Below are 22,168 nucleotides of genomic sequence, written 5' to 3'. Positions count from 1 at the left end.
TGTGGTCTTTTCCGGTTATGATTGCGTCCGTAAATTTCTAAAGTATTTGTTCCACTCTGCTTGGCTAAGTCCACAGACTTCTCTGTTGTGATTCCAAAGTTGCACTGACCATGCCTGACTGAAGTAACTCAGAGCAGCCATGTTGTCAGGAATGCAGCAATTGTTTTTACACACTGCACAGTAATCTCATGCTACAGAATAATCTCATTTCTGCTGCGCGATAGCGGGGTAACCGAGAACATCTTTAGGTTCTTGTTTTACTTATGTGTGAAATGGCTGAGGACACAGTGAAGACTTTTCCAAATATAACATAGATGCAGTAGTCTTAGGGCGAATAAACCATCATATAAAGTGAAAATTAATTACAGGACATTGGAAGCCTTGACACAATTCACCCACATATTTTGTGTCCTTTTTGCTGCACTATTCAACACCGCAGCATCATCGTCTAAGCAGATTCCTGCGGATGATCACCTTTTTACTGCTTTTCTGCTGGGTAAAAACCTAAAGAAATGAACCGGAATATAAGTTGGTGTGCATGCAACATGTAGGTACTAAACAGACAAAACCCAAGATAAGCTCAAAATGAGCAAATACCCTGCAATAAATAAACACTACTAGTGCATGAAAATAGAATAAGATACTTAGTTAACATACTTTTGATAAAAAAAAGGTAAAAGCCATCCCACAGCGTCACGGTGACCCTATTTGGGATGGTCCTAACTTCTAATATTAAAACCTTACCATATGTCAAATGACTTAAATGTGAATAAGGGCCGAGCAGAATAGAGAGCCCGACTAATGGACACCCAGCCATGGGGAGCTTTATAAATTTAATGTCCGGCTCAAAGAAAAGGGAGGCTACTCTCTTATTTACACTAAGTGCAAAACCTAAAACAAAAACCTAAAGAGATGAACTGGAATATAAGTTGGTATATACAGTGGGGGAAATAATTATTTGATCCCTTGCTGTTTTTGTAAGTTTGCCCACTGACAAAGACATGAACAGTCTATAATTTTAAGGGTAGGTTAATTTTAACATTGAGAGATAGAATATCCCAAAAAAATCAAGAAAATCGCATTGTATAAATTAGATAATTTTTTTTTCATTTTGCAGTGAGAAATAACTATTTGATCCCTCTGGCAAACAACACTTAATACTTGCTGGCAAAACCCTTGTTGGCAAACACAGCAGTCAGAGTTTTTTTGTAGTTGATGATGAGGGTTGCTCACATGTCAGGAGGAATTATGGTCCACTCCTCTTTGCAGATCGTCTCTAAATCATTAAGATTTTGAGGCTGTCGCTTGGCAACTCAGAGCATCAACTCCCTCCATAAGTTTTCTATGGGATTAAGGTCTGGAGACTGGCTAGGCCACTCCATGACCTTTAATGTGCTTCTTTTTGAGCCACTCCATTGTTGCCTTGGCTGTATGTTTTGGGTCATTGTCTTGCTGGAAGACCCAACCACGACCCATTTTTAATGTCCTGGCGGAGGGAAGGAGGTTGTCACTCGGGATTTTACGGTACATGGCTCCATCCATTCTCCCATTGATGTGGTGAAGTAGTCCTGTGCCCTTAGCAGAGAAACACCCCCAAAACATAATGTCTCCACCGCCATGCTTGACAGTGGGGATGGTGTTCTTTGGGTCATAGGCAGCATGTCTCTTCCTCCTAACACGGCGAGTTAAGTTAATGCCAAAGAGCTCAATTTTTGTCTCATCTGACCACAGCACCTTCTTCCAATAACTCACAGAATCATCCAGGTGTTCATTGGCAAACTTCAGACGGGCCTGCACATGTGCCTTCTTGAGCAGGGGGACCTTGCGGGCACTGCAGGATTTTAAACCTGTAAGGCGTAATGTGTTACCAATGGTTTTCTTGATGACTGTGGTCCCAGCTGCCTTGAGATCATTAACAAGATCCTCCCATGTAGTTTTAGGCTGATCTCTCACCTTCCTCATGATCAAGGATACCCCATGAGGTGAGATTTTGCATGGTGCCCCAGATCGATGTCGATTGACAATCATTTTGTATTTCTTCCATTTTCTTACTATTGCACCAACAGTTGTCTCCTTCTCACCCAGCGTCTTACTTATGGTTTTGTAGCCCATTCCAGCTTCGTGCAGGTCTATGATCTTGTCCCTGACATCCTTAGAAAGCTCTTTGGTCTTGCCCATGTTGTAGAGGTTAGAGTCTTACTGATTAATTGAGTCTGTGGACAGGAGTCTTTTATACAGGTGATTATGTAAGACAGCTGTCTTTAATGCAGGTAATGAGTTGATCAGGAGCGTCTAACTGGTCTGTAGGAGCCAGAACTCATAATGAGTTGTAGGGGATCAAATACTTATTTCTCACTGCAAAATGGAAATAAATTTATCTAATTTATACAATGTGATTTTCTTGATTTTTTTTGGGATATTCTATCTCTCAATGTTAAAATTAACCTACCCTTAAAATTATAGACTGTTCATGTCTTTGTCAGTGGGCAAACTTACAAAAACAGCAAGGGATCAAATAACGTACTTATTTCCCCCACTGTATGCAACGTGTAGGCGCATGTTCACACTGGCCATTAAACAGATAAAACCTAAGATAAAAACAAAATGAGGAAATACCCTACAGTAAATAAGTAAATAGTAATAGTGCATATAAATAATATAGTGTAGAGTATTTAGTAAACACAGTTTTTGCTCGGCCCTTATTCACGTTTATGTCATTTGACAAATGGTTAGGTTTTAATACTGGAGATTAGGACCGTCCCAAATAGGGTCACCTTGACGCAGTGTGTTGGCTTTTATGTTTTTTTTTTTTAATAAAAATTGTGTTAGCTAAGTACCGTGTGTTATTTTCATGCACTATTGCTATTTATTTACTGCAGGGTATTTGCTGATTTTGTTCTTATGTTAGTTTTTTTCTATGGGATAGTTATGAACTGGACCTATTTTAATGGCAAAAAAAAGGAAAAAAACATAAAATTGGACATCTGAAATATTACTCTGCAAATCGTATTCATCCGATTGTAGCCTTATACCCATCACATTTTAGTAGTATTTTTATGTGCTAAGTTAAATGGATGTGGTTATGGAAAAAAAAGAAAACCTCTGCTCTGTTGCAAAGAAATCATCTTTAGAAGTGATAGGCAAATGAGGCTGGAAAGGCTCTGGGCAGGACGGACTACTGCGGCAGCGTGTCATTCACTTAGTGGAGATCGGAGTTAGGCCACGGCTCCACTATCAGTATGTGGTCAGTATTTTTTCTCAGTAGTGGGAGCCAAAACCAGGAGTGAGTGATAAATGCAGAATTGGTGACTTGTTTCTATTATACCTTTTCTCTGATTGTTCCTCACCTGGTTTTAACTCCCACTCCTGAGAAAAAAAACTAACCGAATACTGACCAAATACTGATAGTGGGGCCATGGCCTCAGGCTGAGAGTGGAGCCAAAGTAGTGGAAGTGCTCTGTCCTGCCCATAGCACTTCCAGCCTAATTTGCATATCACTTCTAAAGTACATTTCATTGGAACAGAGCAGAGTTTTTGCTTGATTCAGAATTCTTCCAACCTACTGTAATTGGTTTGGGGAGGTTGAATCATCTGACAGACTACCTTTAGTGGATTGTTCACCAGGTTTCATAATACAAGCTGCCTACCTTATAAAATGGATCTCTTAGACCTGATGTGGCAGGTTTACTTACTTAGAAAATCCTTTTTAGAATGACTTTATAATCCTGACTTGAAATAACCATTTTATAAATCCATATATAGAGAAAAAGCTTGTGAGTCCAAGTGCATTTAGTCTCTGTCCACCCACCTGACTGACAGTTGCAGCTTGTACTGAGCAGTGTGAGATCTCAGCAGTAGGAGGGACACTGAGGAGCTGTCAATCAGGCTAGGTGGGTAAGGCTGAGTACGTATAAACGTTCATAAAGGATTATGCAGCCACGCTGACATTTTCCGGGTAAATGCACCAGCCCCATCAGGTCTAAGAGAAATTTTAAAAAAAATGTGTGCTTTTTGAATTGCAAAATCTGATGACTGATCCACTTTAAAATTAAGAGTAAACTATATGCAAAAACATACAAGAATTACATTTTAGAAAACCTAATCTGGAGGAAATGACATTTAATAAAGACCGACATTGTATGTTACAGGTTTTATAGGAAGACAAAGCTTGGTGGATTTCAAGACATGGAATGTGTTCCCTGTGGCGATCCCCCGCCAACATACGAGCCTCAGTGTGAGTATATTGCATTAATTCTTGGATTACTGAGATCTGTTCCTTTTGTTATTCCTTCTGGAAATGTATGACTACCCTGACAACTGGATGTTACCGTTTCATAGTCATTACCATGTGACTGCGGTGAATCCACACTGGTTGGACATGTTCAGGAGAGATTTCCGAGAGCTCTGAACGACTTATTTCTATGCAACGTGTAACACAATCTTTGGAATAGCGAGATCTGGAACATCTCACCTTGTTACCTTTACATGTGGGATCAAGAATATACATGTGCGGTGGATTTGGGAGTTTTACTAGAAGCTTTCCTGATTCAATAGCTTCTTGTCAAAGTCGGAGAAAGGGCTGTTTGCTATTGTTTGGAAATTAGTAAATTGTGATGTTAGTTTTCATGCAGAGATTTAATGTCCAATATTGCTTATACCGATAACACATCTATGTTGGAACTTTATTCATTGGATTAAAGAATTTTGTCGAGTCCCCCCCCCCCATCCCGGCTTGCCATGTTAAAAAATAATAAAATTATTTTTACTTACAGACTGCTACCTTTCCGCCAGTCTTTGTTGACATGGCCTCAGCCTTGATGTTATGACTACAGTACGTGACTGCTGCAGCCATTCATTGGGCTCAGCGGTCATGCCAATGTAGACCAAGGTTTTTTTTCCCCAGGAATAAAAATTGCCTGCAGGAAAAGTAAATGTAACTGCAATAAAGTTTTGTATCAGTCTTCCTCCCCTTTGTAGAGGACAGGCAGCTTTGTACCTTATTTTTCACACAGGAGGAAAACAGATCTACATTGAGACACAGGAGCATGTGATACTGTTCCCGTAGCTGTACGCAGCGTCAGACTGGGCTGGTAAGGGTCCACAAGTAACATTGATTCTGGGGGCCAACTGTTCATCTGCAAGCTGTCATGCTCCTGGGTTCGAACCCTTGTGTTTGGTTCTCTTTCTGCCGCTTCTCTTTCTACGTTTCCACAGCAGACACACTTTTCCTCTGGGTGTTTAGGTTCTGCTATTCTGGCTGCTGTCTGTTTAGCATACCACAGGTGTTTTCATTTGTCTGCCCTATCACCTTTTCAGGTGCGTCTTTATATTCTTTCCCCCTGCTGGCATTTCTTGCTGGTGATAGTTTCATTTGGATGTTCAGACATTCTGTTGTTGTTTAACGCCAGTCAGTGAACTTTCAGCTAAGGTTTATCTCTTTGCTGTTTCTGTACTTTACTCTGCACCTACCTTCTGTTGCTTTCTAGGAAGTAGGTGGCATATTATCTAACAGTACTTACTTTATACTTGGTTGTGTATTGCGTGCTTTATTCTACTCACTCTGGGATCTTTCCTTTTTTCAGACACCTCCGGGTCTTTAGGAGGAACGTGAAGCACTCGACGGCCTTTTAGGCAGTATAGGTCCGAGTTGCCATCTCCTAATCTGTGGTCAGGGCTATCTTTGCTCATACAGGAACCACTAGGGCCTGTGGGGTCAGGATCTCTAGTCTGTACAGGAGCCGGAAGGGTCAGTTGCAGTTTTTAGTATATTACTTATTTTCTCGCGTGAGCTGCTAGACAAGCATAACACATGCAATTATTACATTTACCTATTTTCTTTTTACTGTTCATGTTGGGGGGTAAGTTGCTTACTCCTGCGTAGGGAGCCTACTGGGGGATTCCTGTTCTCCAGTGGGCCAGTTCGTGCCTTGCTATACTCCACCCTACCCTGTACTCTTCACTGTGGGGAGGCAATCATCCCCAAATTTTCCTTGGTAAGGCCTTTCCCACTCCAACTGCGCCACGTAGTTATGTGACCGCTATTTTGCCGCCCTATACATAGCAATTTATTAATTTCCCTTTGAGGCGGCAGCTTTATCCAGAGCTGGATTGCGATTCACTGAAGGTGCAGAGCCAGGGGCGTACATAGAAATCATGGAGCCCAATAGCGGAAGTTATAATTGGGCCCCCCCCCCGACACAAAAAATAAATAAATATTTGTCAGGGTCACAGAAGAGCAGATCTCACAACTTTCCAGCCTTTACATAGTAATTTTCCTCCTGCTGAAGTCCTAGATCCCTCTTTCATTGTCCCATAAAGTATGCCAATAAAAGTGCCCCCCAAACACAGTATGATACCCCCATGGTGCATTCCTCCACATTAGCCTCCACATGCACAGTATAATGACCCTATTGTACCCCACTTCAACTCCCAAGGCAAAGTATGGTGACCCCAACACAGTATGCTCCTCCAACTGTGACCCCCACAGAGCCCTCCATACACTATAATGGGCCTACATACAGTATAATGGCCCGCATTAGCCCTCTGAACAGTATGATGGACCCCACACAGCCCTCCAAACAGTATGATGGACCCCACACAAACCTTCACACCGTATAATTGCTTTCATACAGTATAATGGCCCCCCACATAGCCCTCAAAATATTATAAAGGCCCCACATAGCCTTCCATATAGTATAATACGCAACCGATAATCCTCCATATAGTATAATTTGCCCCCATAATACTCACTGATTTTTAAAATGCCGTATATTTTAAATAAGCCGACCCGAGTAAAAGCCGAGGCCCCTAATTTTACCACAAAAAACTGGGAAAACGTATTGACTCGAGTATAAGCCTAGGGTGGAAAATGCAGCAGCTACTGGTAAATTTCCCCATCCTGGTACGTATGGCACCCCTCATCCCCCAATCCTGGTACTTATGGCACCCCTCATCCCCCAATCCTGGTACATATGGCACCCCTCATCCCCCAATCCTGGTACATATGGCACCCCTCATACCCCAGTCCTGGTACGTATGGCACCCCTCATCCCCCAATCCTGGTACGTATGGCACCCCTCATCCCTCTCAGACGCCGAGACGAGCTGCTGCTGCTGCCGGCATATTCACTCCTCTCCACGCCGGGACTATGGGCGTGGAGAAGAGGGAATATGCATTCTCTTTAGTAGCGGGCACAGACATCCGCTGCTCAGCGCTCCTCCGTGTCCGCTGCTAAAGAGAATGAATATTCCCTCTTCTCCACGCCCATGGGAGTGGAGAAGAGGGAATATTCATGTCCCTTTAGCAGCGGACACAGGTGGTAGCTGCAGCAGTGGCTACTGCTTGTGTCCCGCTCCTCCACCGCCGCAACCACCCTACCCCCACCACTATCCACCAATACTCACCAATACAACTCTTCCCCCCACTGCTTGGGGCCCCCCAGCTCACGCCATTGGCGCTACGCCACTGTGCAGAGCTATAGACTGATTTCTACTGCAGAAATCCAGTAGATGTTAGGAAGTTTTCAAGGCAGTGCTACCTGGGATAAAATACAAGTGTCACTAGGGGAATTATTTTGAAACTAATGTACATAGATTTGACACATTTTCTGTTTTTTAGAAAGCAGATGTAATTTTTGAATTATTTTATTTGGCCATCAAAGTTATTTTTTCAATTCTTTATTTTGCTTCTTTTTTTTTTTTTAAATTCACCTTTTCAATCTCACGCCAAAAATATTGCCAGACCCCAACTGCGTCATTTTCAATCACTTCCCGACAGCTCGAAACTTTTTTCTTTTGCTTAATGAACTACTGTCAGAGTAACTCTGAAGCATATTAAAACATCTCGTCCCGTTTTTTTTTTTTTTGTGTTGACTCTTGCAAGAGCCATTGTTGATCCAAGCTGCAACGAGTTTGATAAATTGGCTTTCCCCTATAGTCGGCAGCTTAGATCTTAGTTGTGAAATATTTTTTCAAGAAAGCTCTGATCGAGGCATTGAAAGTAACTTGTCTCCAGCAGATGTGTGTATATTACAGGACAGCACACACAGATTAGATTTCAACCTTAAAGCCCAAGTAGTCTATAAGGGAGAGGCAAATATTTGTAAGCTTCTCTTTAAGTGCTTTGGTGGCAAATGAAAGTGTTAATGCCTGTGGGGCCCCCATAAATTAACAAAGTCTTTTGTAACACTGAGATACTTTGGCAAGTGTTTTGTTTGCCTGTGAACACTTGTAAGGGGCATGAACTTCCTGTGCTAAAGGCTTATAGAGTGTAGCGAGTTTATTAAGACTTTGATCAGAAATTCTAAGAACTAGTAGCAGTTGATTATTACCCAGCTGGCAATAACTCTCCCGTCTTCCTTTTATTCACTGCCGGGGTTTTTTCCACATATTTGAAAACAGAAACTGGTTTAAACATTTATCTTTTTTTTTTTGTCGGAGGAGGAGGGATGGTAGAGACCCCCTTGTAAGAAGAAGCTCTAAACTTACAGACTAAGTTGCCACTTTGAGAAACCATTTTTTGGTGAAAGAATCTTTAGTGAAACTAAAATTAGAATTTTGGAAACTAAAATTTTAAGTTTTTTTAGAAAGCTTTTTTGTTAATTAAAAAAAGCTATCATTTTATCAGTAAAATAAGAATAGAACTTTTTGAACCTTTTTTTTTGGGGGATGAAGCCAAAATGGAAAATTTAGAAATCCAGTCTTTTGCTAAATAATGGGACAGGGAAGAAGGCTATCTATACCTTAAAGAGACCAATTAGATCTGTGATACTACCTATCCCAGAAAAAGAAGAAGAGATCTATGTCATAATAAAAACTTCAAAGTTTATTAGAAAAATTAATAAAAATGAAAGATAAAATCATGTAAAACAAGGAATGCCTCTAATGGAACATCACACACCTGCATATATTAATATTGCTTTTAAAACAAGAGAAAAAGTAAATCTCCATAGGTATCGGTACATCATAGTACCTTGCCAGGGCATAGCTTCTTTCCTACCAATATAATTAAGGTTTTCCCTGATTCACAGACTGTACCATATCAACCACTAGTTAACTAATTTCCCTATTGAGTATATAAATGTATAAGGAATTTTACGTGAACATTAGGGGTTAACTGTCGCTGTGGGTCTACTTCAGTGTAGCAGGTCTGATGGGTCCCACTGCCCCGACGCGCGTTTCGCCTCTCTTGCTTTTTCCTGGGGGAATGTTATAGTATCACAGATCTAAATGGTTCACATGTATTTCTGAAGTGGTATGTACTATATTGGGACAAATATTGATAAGTGATATATCTTAAAGAAGATGTTCCGACATTTCTACATTAATGAGATCAGTTATCAATATAAGACCGATTGGGGTCCGACCCCCGACATCCCCCTCAGCGATCAGCTATTTACAACTCTTGCTGAAGCCAGAAGTTCTCAGTGTACAGAGCCGAAACACCACAGCTCCATACACTGTCTAGTGGCCATACTCAGATACTACAGCTCACCTCATATTGCGGTGTATGGGAGCTGAGCTGCAGTACCAGAAAACAGCTACTGCAGTGTCCGGAGCTGTGATTTTTTGGCTCTGTTCACTTAACATCCCACTAGAACTGGAGCTGCAAACAGCTGATCAGTGAGGGTTCTGGGTCCCCACCAATCTGATATTGATGACATATCGTAAGTATAGGTAATGCATTTATAGGAACTGGACAAATACCAGTTTATTTATCTTCGAGAAATACCCAAAAGGTACCCATCAGGCCTGCTCCAAGTTTTCCCAAAGCTTTTTCAGCACCTGTTTCTCCCTCATGGGACCTACGCAACTAATCTCCACAGAAGTGACCTCCAGAAATTGACTGCTGTGTCACAAATTTAGAAATATTGGACATTAACGTGACCCTTAAAGTTGGGAACAAATAAGTAGTGTAGGCACAGTGGAAATATCAAGATGTACATGGATGTTTTTTTCAGCTGTCTGAAGCCAGTTTATGAACCCCATCAGCAATGGTTAGAGATTTCTGTAATTTTGGATTATTATAGTGTAGATTTCAAGTTACAAATATTATCACAATTTCCTCTAACTAAATATTAGGTTAGTGATTCACAGTAATGCTAAATCCTCAAAAAAAGAGTACGTATTGTGAGTTTGTAAAGACAAATGCAGACACTGCTATTTTTTTGAACAGCCCAATGTTCATTTTTTGTTATTTTCTGTAAAGTAGTTAACATTTTTTATACATTTCTCTTCATGTTTTGAATTAGAAAACAGTGTGCAATGTTCCCAATGCAGGAAATAAAAACTAGTATAAAGAGTTTGTGCTTAACTCATGTTTTTGAACACACTGCTATTATTTTGAACACTACTGTACGTTCTCACCGTCCTATGTCTGCCGAACCCCCAGATATCAACAGATTCAGCCTACAGTCTAATGTGTGTTAGGGCACCGTCTGACTGATGGTCGGGGCGATGTCCATCAGGCTTGTCCGATTTCGGACTGCCGATCGCATTGTTCTCCTGGAGATAAGTCGTAGAGATGAATGCCGGTGGCTTTCTCAATAGAAAACACTTCAGCGCTCGGAGGAACGTGCGGGCACTCCTGTGTACGGGAGAGTCGGCTGAGGTGGCTGTCGGCCAAAGCATTGTTCGGCTGACAGCCATCTAATGTGTATGGGAGACTTCAGCCTTCCTTTTCCAGACACTTTCTGTTGACTTGATTGCTCGAGGATATTGGGTTATGTATTGGGTCAGGGAGTCACAGTTTACATACAACTTATTACTCTATATGGTTATTAACTTCTTAGTCAGTGCTGGACTAGTTACTGTAGGCAGGACTGGTTACTTTAAGCTGGACTGGTTACTGCAGGCTGGATGGACTGGTTATTGTAGGCTGGACTAGTTACCATAGGCTGGACTTGTTAGTGTAGGCTGGATGGACTGGTTTCAGTAGGCTGGACTGGTTATTGTAGGCTGGACTGGTTACTGTAGGCTGGACTGGTTACTGTAGGCTGGATGGACTGGTTACTGTAGGCTTAACTAGTTACCTTAGGTTGGACTGGTTACTGTAGGCTGGACTAGTTACTATAGGCTGGACTGGTTACTGTAGGCTGGACTAGTTACCATAGGCTGGACTGATTAAAGCAGGCTGGACTGGTTGCTGTAGGATGGACTGGTTACTGTAGGCTGGACTGGTTACTGTAGGCTGGGCTAGTTACTGTAGGCTGGACTAGTTACTATAGGCTGGACTAGTTACTGTAGGCTAGACTGGTTACTGTAGGATGGACTAGTTACTGTAGGCTAGACTGGTTACTGTAGGCTGGGCTAGTTACTGTAGGCTGGACTGGTTACTGTAGGCTGGACTAGTTACTATAGGCTGGACTAGTTACTGTAGGATGGAGTAGTTACTGTAGGATGGACTAGTTACTGTAGGCTAGACTGGTTACTGTAGGCTGGACTAGTTACTATAGGTTGGACTAGTTACTGTAGGATGGACTAGTTACTGTAGGCTGGACTGGTTACTGTAGGCTGGCTAGTTACTATAGGCTGTACTGGTTACTACAGGCTGGTTGGACTGGTTACTGTAGACTGGACTGGTTACTGTAGGCTGGACTAGTTACTGTAGGATGGACTAGTTACTGTAGGCTGTACTGGTTACTACAGGCTGGTTGGACTGGTTACTGTAGACTGGACTGGTTACTGTAGGCTGGACTGGTTACTGTAGGCTGGACTAGTTACTGTAGGATGGACTAGTTACTGTAGGCTAGACTGGTTACTGTAGGCTGGGCTAGTTATTGTAGGCTGGACTGGTTACTGAAGGCTGGACTAGTTACTATAGGCTGGACTAGTTACTGTAGGATGGACTAGTTATAGGAGCAAGCCAATCCAGACCATTGTTTCACATCACATAAATCCATAACCTCTACACAGGACTTGCAATAAATATCTGACACTTATAAATCCCAGCAGAGGAACCCTTGGTCTTGACATAGGTGGGCATCACAGAGATGGGGCGTACATCCACTAGAAATTTTACCATACATACCAGCAATGGACATACTCATTTAAAGCGGGTCTGTTACCAGAATTCACAGTATAAACTGCATCCATAATTAAATAGATCTTCTAGTCCTGATGAGGCTGGTCTACTTATGTTTTAAGAACGGCTATATAATCTTGGTATTAAAATTAACATTTTACGAGTCTAACTTTTTATGCTCATTTTAATAGTAGGCAAGGAAACATTCACAAAGGAAAACACTGCCATTCTGACATGTATTTTCAAAGCAAGTACACCGACCTCATCAGGTCTAAGATCTAATCTATCCAGTTTTTATTGTGAAATCTGCTTTTGCTATAGTTTCTTCACACAATATATTATGCATTACGAAGTCATTTGCTTTTAAGGTTTTAGTGCTCGGAGCGGCCTCAGTTAATTTCTCAAGTATTTTGTATATAGTTTGCACAGGGCGCAGACCGCTCCACTTACCTGCAGTGGGAGATAAGAGTCATTTACAGCGAAGGTTGAGAAATCCCCGATTGATAAAACACATTCCTGGTTAACAGCAGGTAAAGGAATAGAGCATTTTACTCTTTCGCAACCAAAAAGACCTCACCCACCTTATGTCCTACAATAGTACCACTACGTTAGCCCTCTTGGACCCCTGCGCTGAAGCAGAAAGGCCTCAAGAATTGAATGTTGCTTTTTTTTCCATATAGAAGAAGAAACACATGGGAAAGAAAAACACCATCATGTGCACGAAAGGCCTGTTTCCTATGGAAATGAGCTGTGTGAACAAATCCTAAGGGCATGTTCACACTTATTCTTTCTGCTGAGTTTTTGGTGTAGAAACTGAGCAAAAACTCCCAAATTTTTGAGAAATTGTCAGTCTTCGAGGAGGATTTGGAAAGTTTCCGCTCCAAAAAACTCCAAAAAAAAACCTCAGTGCGGACATACCCTAACGGAGTGTTCATGCTTTCTTTTTTTAAATGTAGATTTTGAAGCTGATCCACTTCAAAATTGACTTGAAAAAGTATTGATAGAGTATTTGAAATGTTTTTTTATGTGTTTTTTAAAGCAAATCTGCTTCAAAATCCACGTGGGAAGACACTATGTGACCATACCTTAGGCTTCCCCTTTGAAATCAAAAGGAAACTTATCCAAAGAATATTTGAAACAGTTTTTGATGTCCTTTTTGTAGTGGAACAAGTCATTTTGACATTCATATCCAAAAACTGCATTAAAAACTTTTTCGGGTGTTTTTCCACACAGTTTTGTGTATGCAGCACTTTTGAAATGTATTAGAATCTTATTACAAGCAGATTTGAAACGTTTTTTGTTTGTTTTTTAAAGGGATTTTTAAGCAAATTTTTCTATGGTGGAAGACTTTATTTTCCAGTTGCTCATAGGAACATCAGCCCCAGCATGCCATTCCTGTTGTTCCAACGCCCATAGGGGCCTGGATTATTTGTGTTTTTTTCTCTGGGTGTGATGGTTGTGTCTGTGTTTTATTATTAGTACTGATGAGCTATTGTCTAGCAGAATCCGACTCTGCACTTTTTAGTTAGAAAATGATTAATCATCCTGAACACACACCGAGCAGTTCTTTAGTTACCATCCAAGTCCCTAAATCACTTGTGACAGCGAGGGCTGCTGAAAACACCATCCAGATGGGGGAACTGATGTGTGTGTTTAGGTTTTTACATATCACGGTTTGATCAAAGTTCTTGGTTAGAAGAATGTTCTCCATGTAAGCCGTCAATTTCAGAGTCTGCTGCCTTTCTTATCCACCTATCGTTTACATGGAAATATCATTTGCGCTGTGCAGACAGCCTCTGTTACAGCTCGTTTGTTTTTGTCCTTTCTTCTTAACTTTAGCAAAACTTTAAAAAAAATCGGTGCCGCCCTTTATACACCACATAAGTACATAAAATATCGAATTAGATTGTTTTTGCATTTAAAAGAATTGACAGTAACACTGGTTCTTTATTTTTAGCTTCTGTAATGTGATACAAAGTCTGGCATTTCCATCTCTTGTAAAGCACAGATATACAGTAGTGTGAAAAAGTGTTTGCCCCCTTCCTGATCTCTTATTCTTTTGCATGTTTGTCACACTTAAATGTTTCAGATCTCAAAACAAATTTAAATACAAATATATAATGGCTCTCACTGAGTCTCAAAGCTTTAGAAATGGCTTTAGAACCTTTTTCAGACTGACAGATCTCAATTACTTTGTTTCTCATTTGTTCCTGAATTTCTTTGGATCTCAGCATGATGTCTAGCTTTTGAGGATCTTTTGATCTACTTCACTTTGTCAGGCAGGTCCTATTTAAGTGATTTCATAATTGAGAACAGGTGTGACAGTAATCAGGCCTGTGTGTGACTAGGGAAATTGAACTCAACTTCCCAAAGATGTGATAAACCACAGATAATTTATGTTTTAGGGGGAGGGGGAAATCACTTTTTCACACAGGGCCCTGTAGGTTTGGATTTCTTTTTCCCTTAATAATAAAGACCTTCATTTAAAAACTGCATTTTGTGTTAACTTGTGTTATCTTTGTCTAATGTTTAAATTTGGTTTGTGGTGTGAAACATTTAAGTGTGAGAAACATGCAAAAGAATAAGAGATCAGGAAGAGGGCAAACACTTTTTCACTCCACTGCATAGTCATCGAGTAAGGATTCAGTCCCTGAAGTGTCCCTACTATGCTGGGATCCTGCAAATAACAATATGACATAATATAAAGTGTTTGCCTCCATCCAGATGTGCTTTGTTTTTGCTGCATTGACAGAGATAGGAAAGGCACAGAAGCTCAGAGGTGTTGGGCTCCAGCAATGTCTGTCTAGGGATCATTGTGTCCACCCTCCATCTAGACCGAACATGTGCACGTTCACTTTTCACTTTGTTAAACAATCCACGGATATATAATGTGATGTTTTGGTCATTTCATGTGACCTTCATCAAATAGTGGAGTGCAGATGCCTTGGGTATATGTCTGTCTTAGCATATGTGGGAACACACTAGAGGGAGACACCCACTACTACTACATCTGAGTGTCCGCCTCCAATAGGCATATACACCCGAAAATTATGCACAACAGAGCTCACATTCACTCATTCAGCACCATTATAGTCTATGTTGGCACATCCACCCGAATCCTGTTTTTGCAGGTGGTTCAGACGTAAGCCCCGGCGGGACCAACGAACGGGTGCCAAAACATAATGTGAAAGCACCTGATGGACAAATCACCAATGCATCTGCAATCCAACGTTTGATGACATTTTTGGATTGTGCAGCAATTAATGAGGTTATCTGGGACTATTCATTTTTCTTTAATTGGTAACTACTTGTCTAGCACAGACTGCTCATGCTGCTGATTGAGCAGTTTCCGCTGACGTCACATCGACAGAGCAGCGGCTTCTCTTTAACTCTGCTATCAACAGGTGTTTAACTCTGCTATCGACAGGGTGTGATGCGTGATTGCAGATGTTATGCTGAATGACAGCTGGCTCCCCACTGTCTATCTGCGGGGAGCCGGCTGTCAGCCAGCATGACGTCGGCAGTCACGCCCCGTCGACAGAGCAGAACAGAAGAAGAAGAGCTGCTCTGTTGACATGGAGCAGCTGAATTACTGGCAGGAACAGTCAGTAACCACTCTGAGCCGGCCCAGGTACAACAGGTAGAGAGTTAGCAAAAACTTGCCTGTTTGTTTTTAGGCACATAGTAGAAAAAAATAGTCCTGGATAACCTCTTGATCTAATTCGTAAGTGGTAATTGAGTTCCTGGTTCTTTGTATTGGAATGGATTGGGAACCTACTCAAGCACCAGAACATTCTCTCCAGAAGGCCATGTTCTCCCCTCTTAATTTGCGTTGTACTCATTGTCATTGCATATTAATATTATTGTTTGGTTGGTCAGTCGGACCGCGGGCTTTGACCCTTTAGTTCATGATGAGGCTTCCCAATTTTCCCAGATGCAGTGTGATAATCTCAGTAGCAGCATTGTCTTGTGATGCAACACTTCTGCACAAAGTCACCTATCTTTCCAGAGGATACACCATTGCTGGTTGCGTTGTGGCTGGTGTTGATGGCCACTTGTATGGAGTCACTACAAGATAGAAATTTGCACTTGTTGCCTTTGGGAGAGTTAACTTTTGTTAAGTCCAAGTGGTTGTTTTCACTGGGGGCTTATTTTTTTTTCTTCCTGTACAAGTTGCTATCTGATAACACCCACTTGGACCTAACAAAAGTGAACTCATTAAGAGCCAAGTACCTTTGATTGCTAATATCTCCGCAATAGAAAGGCGAAATGAATACAAAACAAAAAAAGTTTTATTCCCCCCTGCTGCTACAATTACATGGTTCAATTTGAAAAATTTGGTGAAATGACCTCTTTAAACTCATGAAGTACCTCCAACCTTTAACATAAAGTGATTTAATGCTAGTCTATAAAAGAGTTATCCAGCCACTATTTTATTTATTTAAAAAAAAACCTCAGAAAGCTTTAAAATAATATAATAAACTATACACCCCTTACCGATCTCCCACCAATCTCCATATTTCCTATTCACTCCAGGCAGGAATGTGACTCATAATCCACCAATCCTGCCCTATATTGCTAGTGCAGAGAAACGAAGAGATCCATAAATATAAAATAATCAATTTTATTTAATCAATCAATAAAAATAATACATACAATATTAAATATTATATATGGCTAAAAAGCAGAGTGCCCAGTAAGAGGGATTGGCTCCTGACAAAGGATCCAAATATAATGCAGGTTCAAAAATCTAATATAAATAGCCTAGTCCAGTATATTAACATATATAGGAAACTCCCTTACAATACATTCCCCAGCGTAATATAAATAATTAGTAGTTGTCCATGGTATAGAAGGTACAATATAAGATCTTATAATGGGCTAGACAATAACCCTATGTATAGATCCAAATAAACTATGCCTAAACACTTATAGAAGCCATAATGACAATTAATAGTACTAAAGGAAGAGTGTTAGGGTAAAAACTGTACACCAGGTATAAAGATGGTGCCAGGAAAAGAGCCAATCTAGGACCCTGAGCAGGACACAGTCCCCTTTCACCCCGACGCGTGTTTTGCCCGCTTTCTTCTTCCGGGGGCGTCTTCAGGAATGCGACTCATGCAGAATTGGCCAATGATTGGCTGCAGTGTTCATATGTGTGTCAGCAGGAAATACAAAGGTGGTCTCTTTAAATATTGTTTGGACATGTGACTGCTTCTGCCCGTGTTTGGATGCAGCCATTACATGCCCATTAGGACAGAACAGGAAGTAGGGTTATTGGCATGAAACAGGATCAAAGGAGATCCTTTGATTTTCGGCAGCACGGTGGCTCAGTGGTTAGCACTGTGTTTGCATCGCTGGGGTACTGGGTTCAAATCCCACAAAAGACCACATCTGCAAGGAGTTTGTGTGTTCTCCTTGTGTTTTCATGGGTTTCCTCCGGGTTCTCCGATTTCTTCCCACTCTCCAAAGACATCCTGATAGGGAATTTAGTTTCTAAGTCCCAATGGGGACAGCGATGACGATGTCTGTAAAGTGCTGTGGAATATGATGCAACAAAGCATAATAAATAAAGGGGCATAGTAAGGTGAGTATTATTTATTTTATTATTTTACAGTATTCTGAGTATTTTTTCTATTTTTTTTTAAAGACTTTAATTCTAGATGACGTTTCTACAAATGCTTTACATTTTTACATACCACTTTTTTACTTTTCTGCTTTTAAGGTTGAATTGTTCTTTAGCATTTGATTTTTTTTGTGCTTTTTTTTTTGCTTACAGCAGTAATAAGTTATCCAAACACTTGCTATAGTTTAGCGCCTCAATCATTATACCTTACGAGGGGGGAGGGATGCCTTTGCTTGGAACATGCTGTGCTTCTTGTTGCTAGACCACTGGATGTAAGGAAGATGAAGTGGAGCCCACCACTAGTTAGTCTGTCTCCGCATTCCTCCACACAGAGTTGCTGAGCAGTAGAAATAAATGTCTTTGTTCCTCGGTAAACCACACACGGCCACTTGAGCAATTGTGCATCCAACACATCAGAGGTGCATGAGAGCGTCTCCTGTACCCACTTTCTACATGAATGCCTCCTACTATCTCTTGTGTCTGAGGAGTCACATTACACTGGATGTCTGATCTTCCCTCCGAGCCTAAAACAATTGGTGTATTCTTTGTTGAAAGAGAGAATGTTTTAAAGAGCCTCATTGTGCCTCCGTGACCCGTTCAGCTGTGTGTATTTATCTAATTACAAAAGGCATAAGTGTAATGTCAAGCCAAACAATGTGTGTGCCAAGCATTCATAACTCGCTCATAGGTAGGAGGGCGAGAACCGGCGAGTCCTTGTGGAGCACATTTCTACTTATGAGTGGGGAAAATAAAGGGTTGCTTGGACCTCGTTTGTATCGTACACAATCTACAAGTACTTTGGGTTGTGCACCACTTTAAATCCATCTGTGATCCATCCAAGTATATTTCAAACTTGGGTGACATGCAGAGCCATGTACTGAGACACATTTGAGTTTGTGTGGTTCATATTTTTCTTTTCGATTAAAAGCCCAAGAACTTGACTTTCTTTATCGAAGCACAAAAAAAAATGCAGCATGCCACACGAGAAAGTGTATAAGAATGCAGTCTATCTCAAGCCATCTCCTAAAGGAAAAGGGTCTCCAAGGAACCTTTTTTTTACAAACCTCTGGACTAGAAGGCAGGGATCAGTGGTTTTCGGTCACCAAAGCTTAATGAGATCGCCTATTTCTCCTGGCTTCCACCTGGGCTGCCAATCGAGTATCCATCAAGAGTCACAGTCTAAGTCTGGTCCTCTGCATTGGGAGAACCTGGGGCTTCATAGGACTGAAGAACCCAATGGCCACAAATACCGCTGTAACACCAGAAGGGTGTCACAAGGAGGTTTTTGCAAGTATCAATGAATGTCATGGCTGTGTCAGGGTCTGTGGAATCCACAGATTCTTGCACTCTTCCTTTTAACCTCATTGATGGCTATGTTCAGCGCAAGGAGACTCGAGCTTCAAATCAAAGACTTCTAATTCCTAGGCAGGTTAGGAACAGTTAAATCTCTGCTGTGCTAGGTTGTTAATCTCCTTTAGTCACATGCTGTGGGAGAACCAGTCTTATCATCTCTCTTCCTATGTATGCTGGCTTGACTATTCAGGTAATGTCAGCTGTAGTTTGTCTATTTTGGTCTGGAGAGGTAGACTTATCCAGGCTACTGGTGGTTACTTCTAAGTCTGTTGCTAGCGGTTTTTGGTGTAGCCTTTGCTTTCTCATTGGTATCTTTGTGTTGCTTCTTTGCCTCCCTGGCTTTACACTTTTTATTCCTTAGTGTTTATTTCTGTGAGAGTGCTGTGTCACTGTGCTTCTGTTTTTCCCTGTCTATCTTGTTTGTGTTTTACAGTACACTTCTACCTTACCTTCCTGGGAATGGGGATGGGAAGAAACAGATTAGCGTAATTTAGGAGCATAGTGAGAAACGAGACCCAGGCGTCCCCACCATCAGGAGTAATCCTGGGGACAGGGATATCCAAGGGTCTCCTAGCCTGGGAAACAGAATAGGAGCCCATTGTCCACTGCTATCCCACACAGTCACACCGTGACAAAGGGACACCTTGTCAGGGCACCATTCCTTGAACATGGACAGTGGCATAAAAAATAAATTAAATATATGTGTCATGTATACTGCCCAGACATCCAGATGGAATTATTAAAATTCCTCATATTAGCCCATACTAGCACCCCAGGGTAACCAGCCACAGGGATCATCTGCACCTCATGTTTTTACATAATCCTGGTCATGGATTCAATCTGGACTGTCTCAGTCAATCTACAAGTGGCTATAGGAGCCAACCTGCATATACCCAGAAGCTTTCGTTTCGTGTACATTGGTGTACTCATCTTTTACAAGCAGCCCACAGACGCCACATTTGATCTTAGCCAAAAGGCCATGAATTGAACCTTTGGTTCATACCTTGGAGATGTACACTCTATGCGGCACCATATAGCTTATAAAGGAGCTCTTTGAGGTTACTTGTTTTTCTTGTGGTGATCCATCTCCACTCTTCTCTATCCTAAAGGAAACTGTCACTCAAGTGCAAACTGTAGGTAGATGTATATTAATGTCTGTCCCATTAACCTTGACTAGGAATTTCTGGTTTGGTTGACTTCCATGGATGCTGTATTATGACTTTGCACATCTTGCAGATTTACAAAACCATGATATGGTTTTGTTCATAGGTTTCTTAGCTTACTTCATAGAGGTTCCTAGCTTTGGACAATCACGACTTGTTAGAAGGGTCCCTTGATGATAAGCTGATCACAAACCTTTCGCCTGGCAGATCCTTCAGCGATCAGCTGGTATCTATGGTGAAACCTGGCTGTACATTCCCACAGTGCCATTGCAGGGGAAATGAAGCATTGCACAGTGCCCACATGCCAAAGGCTTATATGCAGAACCGGTCCTCCGGAGAGAGAGATGCCTCTGTCCACTCTGGCTGAATCAGGATCCTGAACACAGGAAACTCTCACACCTCTAGAATTCCCTAATATGGTATATCAAATGGAATTAAATACAAATTCTTCAACGGTTACTATCCACACTATATATAGGTATATTACATCTATTATGCCTCGTCCACAGAGAATGCATTCTTCACATCAGTACCTGCCCAAGCCAGTTGGCCTACCAGCATTTGCTAGGAATATGCGAGGTGAAGGCAAACTTCATGCACTTGTTGGGCTGGTTGGGAGATGATGTCATGTCCGCAGCAGGACTAACCAGTGTACCCCTATGGAAATGTCAGCAGACTGATAGCACCCAACAAGTCCAGACTCCTTTCCATTTAGAAGCATCTGTTCCTTCCTGCTGTGTTCAGTGATTTTACAATGAATAAAAGCCAACTTAGCTTTTCCTTTTCAAGGAAGAGTTTTGTCAAGTTTACACAATAGAACTAATATGTGGGCATTGGGTACATTTATGTGCATGTACAAATATAGATGTGCCGATCATACTTCTACAGCTACCTATACATTAACTTGTGGGTGTTAAAGATCCTACTGCACACAAACTAATTGCCATCGCTTTCTAACAATTTTCGTAAGAAAATTAGTTTATCACATTGACCACAATTTCAGGTAGACGGGTACTCCGCCACCTATCTGCTCTGTTATGTTGATTTGTGTCAAGATGTATTTAAACCAAGTACCGTATATTCTACTCTCAAGCCACAAAACCCAAGACCCTAAAATCGAAGTAAGGGGCCAAACGCCAACACTGACTGCATATGCCTAGTCCAATCCAATCCCCTTTTTTATTTCTTTGGCCCCGAAACCCAATCATATTTGTAATTACCTGTTTCACACTTTTGCTCTTGCTTCTTGTTCCCTGGCTTATCTTGCCCAGTAGAAGTACAAAGTAATGATTTTACGGATCCCATACGTAGACATCACAGTGCCGGTCGGTTCTGTAGATGCGCTCCCAATATAGCCATGAATAGTATTACTTAGCTACATCAAGAATATCACATAATGGCCACTATCATGGGACCAAGCTTAAACTACTTCTGTGTTACAAATGCAGCTGACTAGGTCGGCTCTCGGGGCATTGCGCATGCGCTGAAGCTGCTCCGTTCAGTTATATTGAAGTGCTAGCCGCGAGCAACAGCTTATGATTAAATGTGTACTTTGTTAAAATGCCTAGCTTTACTTAAGCAGGTTTTCCAAATTTTCCAATTATAGGTGGTAATTGTTAGATCGTCGTTGGTCCCCTCATGGGGACTCTCATGGATCGTGAGAACGGGGGACTTGCTTCAAGACCGCACCCAGGAGGAGTTGAATGATTACCAGTTGAGCATACATCCCTATACTGCTGTTCGATTTATCAGTGCCATATGAAGCATAAAGCACTTGCCCAACCGGCTGCACTATCCATTTGCTCATGGCCACGATCTTGTAGACAGGTGGCCTTAGACTGGATTTATCTCAATGAAGAAATGAGTCTCACAATTATGGGTAAATGTTGGGCAGCACATACCTGGATTACCTCTATAACATACCTAAATTTTTATGTATCTAATGTATTAATCTGATTTACAGAGTTTTTGGCCACATTACGCTGCCGACGGCCGGTCCTCCTCC

General features: G+C 41.4%; 1 protein-coding gene across 3 annotated transcripts in view; it reads left to right on the top strand.

Moving 5' to 3' along the window:
* TNFRSF19 (TNF receptor superfamily member 19) overlaps positions 1-22,168 on the top strand; it is a 95,377-nt gene that overhangs the window by 55,477 nt on the left and 17,732 nt on the right. For all 3 annotated transcript variants that reach the window (XM_073662210.1, XM_073662212.1, XM_073662211.1), the window contains exon 5: positions 4,149-4,234. In XM_073662210.1, the coding sequence (XP_073518311.1) occupies positions 4,149-4,234 (86 nt within the window). The remainder of the gene's footprint in view (positions 1-4,148; positions 4,235-22,168) is intronic.

The sequence above is a fragment of the Phyllobates terribilis genome, unplaced genomic scaffold, assembly GCF_046119375.1.
Source record: "Phyllobates terribilis strain yellow unplaced genomic scaffold, ASM4611937v1 Scaffold_2__4_contigs__length_985480577, whole genome shotgun sequence".
NCBI classification, from domain to species: domain Eukaryota; kingdom Metazoa; phylum Chordata; class Amphibia; order Anura; family Dendrobatidae; genus Phyllobates; species Phyllobates terribilis.
This window is presented reverse-complemented; position numbering and strand designations above follow the sequence as displayed.